At 52.0% G+C, this 7995-nt stretch overlaps 1 protein-coding gene across 1 annotated transcript; it reads left to right on the top strand.

Moving 5' to 3' along the window:
* The first annotated feature begins 3076 nt into the window (after nucleotides 1–3076).
* Nucleotides 3077–6995, top strand: SLC35D3 (solute carrier family 35 member D3). The gene is made up of 2 exons (XM_003898123.5): nucleotides 3077–4198; nucleotides 5226–6995. The coding sequence occupies exons 1-2, from the start codon at nucleotides 3760–3762 to the stop codon at nucleotides 6035–6037; spliced, it is 1251 nt and encodes a 416-aa protein (XP_003898172.1). The 5' UTR covers nucleotides 3077–3759; the 3' UTR covers nucleotides 6038–6995.
* Nucleotides 6996–7995: the final 1000 nt, after the last annotated feature.

Here is a 7995-nt window from a genome sequence, read left to right as displayed (position 1 = left end):
TATTCATTACATCATTTGCTAAAACCCAAATGCCTGCCTACAGAAAGGGTATACTGTAGAACAGTTATTGAAAATAATAAGTCATTTGAAAAAATATGCTATTTCTATGTAAAAAATCACTCCAAAACTTAGTAGTTTTAAACAACACACATTTATCATCTCACAGTTTCTATAGGTCGGGAATCCAGAAACAACTGAGTTGTTTGAGCTCAGGTTTTCTCATGACACCACAGTTATTTCCATGGTTATCAGACCTCAGTTACTCAACCACGTTGGGACTCTCCATAGGCAGAATGTCCCTACAATGTGGCATTCGGCTTCCCCAGACTTAATGATACAAGAAAAAGGACATACAAGATGGAAGCATCAGTGTTTTATAAACTAAAGTCAGGAGTGACCTCCATCACTTCTGCCAGGTTCTGTTAGCTGCACAGACCAACCCTGGTACAGTGTGGGAGGAGTTAACATAGGGTGTGAATGTGGGGAAGCAGGTATCACTGGGGACTATCTAGAAGGTTAATTCCCATAATACGCGCTTTCTAAAGTAGGAAATTATAGACAAATATATATGATATCCTGGTTTTGTTATTTTTTTAAAGGGGGAGTTTGTGTGTGTATAAACATACATACAAAAAGGCTGAAAGGTTCCACACTGAACACAGCAAGCTCTATGTTGTAGGTTGGGGATGGTGAACACTGAAGAGAGCGTGTTTACTTCTTTATAAATTTGTTTTTCTCTTATGTACCACAATGAGCATGTGTTACTTTTACAATTAAAAATAATGAAATAAGCTTTCAAAGAGACTGTATTTCCTTCTCCAGGAAGCCTTCTCTGCTACTGCTATCAAGCTGATGTACTTGCCCTCCTGGCGCTCCCGTTTTCTGCCACACAATCCCACTGTTGCTAAGGACGAAGGCGGTGTGTTCATCTTTGAGTCCTCTGTGGCTAACAGAGTACCTAGGCACAAAATACTTGTAGTATATGTTTGTTGAATGAATGGATAAACTAAAGGATTTATTTAATGCCATTAATATTTATTGAGTAGCTCCAAAGATGATGTGCTTGAGTCTAGACCCTTGGTACCCTGATACCAATAGATCTACATTTTTGTTCATCTAGATCATTCAACCTTGCTAAACATGGTATTCTTAGTTTTTCACAATTTTTAAAAGGAGCTCATCTAGTATCTGGTTTTGTGGGAGATGGGGGTTAAGGGGTTTTTTTTCTTTCCAAAAGAATTATATGCAACAAAGTGGAGAAAATGTGCGATTTTATGCCACTGTAGGTTTCAAATATTAAGCTAAATTGTCTTGCCTAAATGAGAAGAGTAAGATAGCTGAATCAGCCCCAAATCTTTTACCTAATGTTAGTATCACAAATGGATGCAATTATAATTGCGGGCAGAAATGAATCATTCCAAAAGTAGGTCTGTGCAGCCAATTCTTTATATTAATAATATGCACTTGGGATGGCTTAAAGCAGCCACACTTTCATTGAAATAGTCTCTAGAAGCAGAAATCTGTTATTTGCCGATGTCTATAAGTTAATTTTCAGAGTTTTTAATCAATATATTTTTGAATATACAGTTATACCACACACATACACATAATGTGAACTGGTGCTTCAGACTTCATTATTTCCTAAATAACATTAACTCTAGAAAAAGAGTCACTTAAACAGCCAATAGTATGTAACCACAAGTTTTAGCAACAAAAACCAAGAGCTCCCCAGAGAACCGGAAGCACGTGTTTCAGTATAATGCTTTCCAGCTATTCCTGGAAAGTTGGCACCCTGGGCCATTCACAAACATTTTTTTGAGTGCCCACCTGTGGGGGGCAGGGAGGTGGCCCTCCTAGGCGCCGGGCACCTGAGCTGATGGACTGGTTGACACCGAGCTCTCTAGAGCTCACCAAAGTGAGCATCCAAAGCCCAAAATGCTGGCCCAAATGAAGGACTGCCGTGATGCTGCTGATCCCTGCTGTAATTTTTTTTTTCTTCCCCTGTTGCAGTAAATCACGACTTCAACACCTTGGCTGAAGTGTGCTGCATTCAGCACAGAGATGGAAGTAAGAGGCAGAAAACAGAAGAACCGCGAGAGAAATGGATCCTGTCTATTAAGGCAACGTGATGCAGCGTTAAAAGGTTAGGAGGTTGCGATCCCCGGGGCTAAGAGAAATAAACTGCTGGCGGTGAACGAAAGGGGTGCTGGAGCGCAGCGATCTCGAACCTTTCCCTTACAGCCAAATCCTGGCCAATGCTACAAATTTCAAATCGCCTTAAAACTAAACTGCCTGGCGCTTAACGGTTCCATCGGCTGGGAGAAACCCTTGGCTGCTGCTGATTTAACTACAGGTCCGCGCGAGTTACTTTCCAGGGAACTGAATTCAGAAGAAAGAGTCACCGAAGCCCTACTCCCATCCCAAAATTAGAATTAGAATTCCCTTTTTCTTAGTCATAGTCCTGCGGTGCAAAGGTGTGAACCCTGGCCCAGGGAGGTGGTGACTCCCCCGCCCTCTGCCTCCCGGTTATCCTGCTTCCGAAAGCAACCCACGACGGTCCCGCAGGGTGAGGGTTCCCTGGAATCAGTTCCCTGGGATCCGGCGAATGCTACGCGGAGTCTCCCTACAGGGTGAGGGGCCCCGGGTTCCCGCCCCCTCCCCTTCTACTCCCCCATTCTGCGAGCGCAGCCAGCCTTCTCCCACGCTTCGGGAAGCGTCGCCCCCGAGCTTCTCGGTTCCTGGTGGTGGCTACTTGCGGTTGTGACTTCGTTTGTGCGCGCTTGCTTATTTACATCTTTGCCTCAATTCTAATGTGTGTCCCCGCCACCAGGCTCCGCTGCTGTACGAGACCACTGAACCCCCTGAAAGCTTCCCCGGAGCCGCGCGCATAATCCCGGGACCCTCTCTGGAAGGCGCGCCGAGAGCGGTGCGCGTGGCCTGGCACCGGAAGGAGCCAGCTTCCGGGCACCGAGGCACCCCCGGACAGCGCCCCGGGCCGCGGGTTCCTCCGCTGATACCAGGGCGTCGGCGCCGGGATCGGGAGCTTCGGGAGCCCGCCGGTACCGACGGTTTTCACTTCCCTGGCGGGCAGCTGGACGAGGTCCCGCCGCTGCACCGGGAGGGACCGTGGGTAGAAAAAGCCGCTGCAGCGCCGGGGCGATGGGGCTGGGGGCACCGTCACTTGTTGCGACCAATAAACGGCGCTCGATCCTGATGCGCTGTTTCTAAAATCTTTAGCTGTGTCCCGATCCCTCCAACCCAAGCCGCTCGGCTGGGAGGAAGGGGCAAGCGAGAGCCGCTGGCGCTGTGGGAGGAGAGGGGCGCCGCGCCCCAAGAGCCCCCGTCCCGCTCTGCGGCAGCCGCCCCGGGGCGCCCAGCCGCCCGCTTCCCTCAGCAGAGCGTCTTCCCTGACGGTGAAACCGCGCGGGACACAACCCACCGCGGCTCATCACCCACTTACAAATAGCTGTCGCTAGGATTCCCGCCACTCCTCTCAGACCGGCCCCCCCGCCACCTCTGCCACTTTTCGGAGTCCCCCGCCCTCGTCACTGCCTCCCCGGAGCTGCGGGGCAGTCGGACGCAGAGCTGCCGAACCGCGAGAACGCCTGACCAGAGCTGCCCTCTGCAGCCGAGCCGGCGCCCCCTGCCCTTCACCGCCGCGCTGGGCGGGCGCCCCCGCCGCCCTCACTCCGCTCCTCCCGGCTCCTCGCGCGCAGGTCGCGGAGCTCCGCCACCGCTGGGTGCAGCGAGGCCGGCGCGATGCGGCAGCTGTGCCGGGGACGAGTGCTGGGCATCTCGGTGGCCATCGCGCACGGGGTCTTCTCGGGCTCCCTCAACATCTTGCTCAAGTTCCTCATCAGCCGCTACCAGTTCTCCTTCCTGACCCTGGTGCAGTGCCTGACCAGCTCCACGGCGGCGCTGAGCCTGGAGCTGCTGCGGCGCCTCGGGCTCATAGCCGTGCCCCCTTTCGGTCTGAGCCTGGCGCGCTCCTTCGCGGGGGTCGCAGTGCTCTCCACGTTGCAGTCCAGCCTCACGCTCTGGTCCCTGCGCGGCCTCAGCCTGCCCATGTACGTGGTCTTCAAGCGCTGCCTGCCCCTGGTCACCATGCTCATCGGCGTCCTGGTGCTCAAGAACGGCGCGCCCTCGCCAGGGGTGCTGGCGGCCGTGCTCATCACCACCTGCGGCGCCGCCCTGGCAGGTGAGCGGGCCCCGCGGCGACCCCCAGCCGACCCCACCCACCCCTCTCCGTCGGGCAGAGACCGCGGGGATCACTGAGTGCAACGACCTCACTTCCAGATAGGGAGACTGAGGCAGAGAGGGACGGAGAGCTTTGAAAGTGGTCGCTCAGCTCGCAAAAGGGACTTCCGAGACCCAGCGAGCTCCCCAGCTCTCCGGTTTCCTCCCGCAAGTGCCCTTGCCCCCTAATGTCCTGGCTTCCGACCCTCGACCCTGCTTCACCTGGCATCGCTCTTCCTGCTGCCCCCTCCCTTGGTCTTCCCCTGTCACCCCATTCTCTGGGAGAGGTGGGAGGGCCGCCTGAGCCTGGGAGCTGGAGTTCTCCAAGCCAGGACCAAGCCGGAAGGAGGGGGCCGTGAACTTCCTTGGGTCACCAGGGGCTGGAATGGAGGTGGGGGATGGGGGCGAAGCTTAGGCTCCCGGGGCTACTGCGGGGTGTCTCGTGCCGCGCGGGGGACTGCGGGCGTGAGGCAGACGACCCAGGTGCTGAGCGAGACGAGAACCGGGGCAGGGGGAAGCTTCACTGGGGGCCAGGACAGGCGTTCTCCCCTGCTCCTGGCCCCTCTGGGTTACAGGCCACTGGCTGGGGCTCCCTCTCCCATTGGTGCCCCACGGGGCAGGGGCTGCGGAGTGCAGGTACCACGCGCCGGAGTGACCTCGGTGCCAGCTCGGGGAAGCCACAGCACCTGCCCCGAGGGCATCTGCGCTCTCCGGGGCCTTTGTCGTGGACAGGGGAAGATGAGGTGACCCGGGGATATGGCGGGAAGGCGCTCTGAGCACTGACTGAGTTTGGCTGTCGCATTTGACACGGGTGGCCGAGGGACGGCGGGCGTCTGTCACTCAGGAATCGGTGGGCAGAGCTGGGGCGCGAACCCAGTCTCCCTTCCTATCCGACGCGTTTTCCCGGTGGGTCCACGCCCACGCCAACCTGCTGTCTTCTCTCTTTTACCTTCCTGCCCGGGCTCGGCCGTCCTCCTTGTGCGCCGCAGGAGCCGGCGACCTGACGGGCGACCCCATCGGGTACGTTACGGGAGTGCTGGCGGTGCTGGTGCACGCCGCCTACCTGGTGCTCATCCAGAAGGCCAGCGCTGACACAGAGCACGGGCCCCTCACCGCGCAGTACGTCATCGCGGTCTCCGCCACTCCGCTGCTGGTCATCTGCTCCTTCGCCAGCACCGACTCCATCCACGCCTGGACCTTCCCTGGCTGGAAGGACCCAGCTATGGTCTGCATCTTCGTGGCCTGCATCCTGATCGGCTGCGCCATGAACTTCACCACGCTGCACTGCACCTACATCAACTCGGCCGTGACCACCAGCTTCGTGGGCGTGGTAAAGAGCATCGCCACCATCACGGTGGGCATGGTGGCCTTCAGCGACGTGGAACCCACCTCTCTGTTCATTGCCGGCGTGGTGGTGAACACCCTGGGCTCCATCATTTACTGTGTGGCCAAGTTCATGGAGACCAGAAAGCAAAGCAAGTACGAGGACCTGGAGGCCCAACCCAGGGGAGAGGAGGCGCAGCTAAGTGGAGACCAGCTACCATTCGTGATGGAGGAGCTGCCTGGGGAGGGAGGAAATGGCCCGTCAGAAGGTGGGGAGGCAGCAGATGGCCCCAATCAGCAGAGCAAGCAAGAGGTCAGGGGCAGCCCCCGAGGAGTCCCGCTGGTGGCTGGGAGCTCTGAAGAAGGGAGCAGGAGGTCGTTAAAAGATGCTTACCTCGAGGTGTGGAGGTTGGTTAGGGGAACCAGGTATATGAAGAAGGATTATTTGATAGAAAATGAGGAGTTACCCAGTCCTTGAGAAGGAGATGCATGTATGTACCTATGTGCGTACACTTATTTTATATGTTAGAAATGACACGTTTTAATGAGAGGCCTCCCCATTTTATTCTTTGAGGAGTGGGAAAGGGAAGAAAAGAAAGAAACTGAAAGGTACTGACACAGAGCGACAAAATTAGCACCTGTGTGAATTATTTAGTGTGACTTCACCTGAGGCATCACAGAGACAAAAGAATGTGAAGGTACTTAACAAAGTAAGGCAATGGTTTCTGCTTCAGACTCCTGGCACATTTAATTTTTGTCATTATAACCATAACTAAATATCTGCATGTACCAAGAGTCCCCAAGCCACCCCCTCCAAAGATGGAGTGTAGAAATGATGAGAGCACTTAATAAGTTCAAAGATGACATTCAGGGATGCATTTTTGATGATAGAACTACAGTTTTTATCGCCAGCTGGGCAAAGAGTATATTGCTGAAATGATATATAAATATACTGAATTGATGTTTACTGATTATAGTCATCTGAAATACCATATTTACTCTGATTCTACTCACTTGTTTTTTAAAAATAGGTGTCCTATTATTGTGTTATATATTGATAGAAACTGTTAAAGCTATTTTGAAAATATGAGTTCTTAGCTTTAATCATGAAGTCTAAAGTTTGCTTTTAGTAATTATTTTAAAAGTTGTTCCGTTCATTGCTTTATAATATTTATTATTGAACGCCAAACCTGTTTTTTTTTTTTTTTTTTTTTTTTTTTACTGTGTCCAATATTCTTTCAAGCAAATGCAATGGCTGGAATATAATTCAGAATTAACTGAAACCCAGCCAGAAGAGGGACCACCTGTAAAGCAAGTCCTTTCAAGTTGTGCTGCACATCCCAAACCATGTTACAAAAAGAGCAACTGCTATATTCACATTATGATATTTTTCTATCTTAAATTTATCAAAATAAAGTATGAGTCTAATATTAAAAGATACATTGTTAGAAATTTATTTTAGACACCTGTTCTATTGTTGCTGTACAGTTGTTTGTGTTTGCCTCCAATGTGTGGTCATAGTATCTGGTGTGTAGGGGCCGCACCACTGGAAACTTCCTAAATTAACAAAGCTGTTTGGTTTGAAATAACAACAAAAACAGAAACACATCTTCCAGTGAAGGAAGCTGTTAATGGCCTGGTGCGGCAGCTCATGCCTCTAATCCCAGCACTTTGGGAGGCCAAGGCAAGCAAATGGCTTCAGCTCAGGAGTTCAAGCCAAGCCTGGGCAACATGGCAAAACCCCATCTCTGCAAAAAATATCAAAAATTAGCAAAGCGTTGTGGTGTGCACCTGTAGTCCCAGCTACTCAGGAGGCTGTGATAGGAGGATCACCTCAGCCGGGGAAGTCGAGGCTGCAGTGAGTTCTGATTATGTCACTACACTATAGCCTGGGCAACAGGGTGAGGCCCTGTCTCAAAAACAAACAAACAGGATGTGGTGGTGTGTGCCTGTAGTCCCAGCTACTCAGGAGGCTGAGGCAGGAGAATCGCTTGAACCTGGGAGGTGGAAGTTGCAGTGAGCTGAGATCGTGCCATTGCTCTACAGCCTGGTAACAGGGCGAGACTCCGCCTCAAAAACAAACAGACAAACAAACAGAAAATGATAAAACACTCCATCGCACTGAGGTACGAAAGCCATCCACACCAGACTTCAGTTAACATGGAGTCTGAGAAGTAATAAATGGTCATGTCCACCAAGCAGGAAGCCTTCTGTGAGCTCCAGGCAGGAGACATACTTTGAGAGTGAGGGGGGTACTCAGATCTGCCAGCATGTTGCTGAGATTCTCAGATAGTAGCATCTTATATTTTTCTTTCTTTTCTAAAAATCAAAGCAAAGCAAAAAACAGAAGCAAAAATGAGGTTTCAGCTCCATCAGTTTGGCTCCACAAGCAGCTGAGCAAGTGTAATTGTGGTTTGTGATTGGCCCTGGTTTGCT

The sequence above is a fragment of the Papio anubis genome, chromosome 6 (genome assembly GCF_008728515.1).
Source record: "Papio anubis isolate 15944 chromosome 6, Panubis1.0, whole genome shotgun sequence".
In the NCBI taxonomy this organism is placed as follows: Eukaryota; Metazoa; Chordata; class Mammalia; order Primates; family Cercopithecidae; genus Papio; species Papio anubis.
Note: the sequence above shows the minus strand (reverse complement) of the source record. Positions and strands in the feature narration are given on the sequence as shown.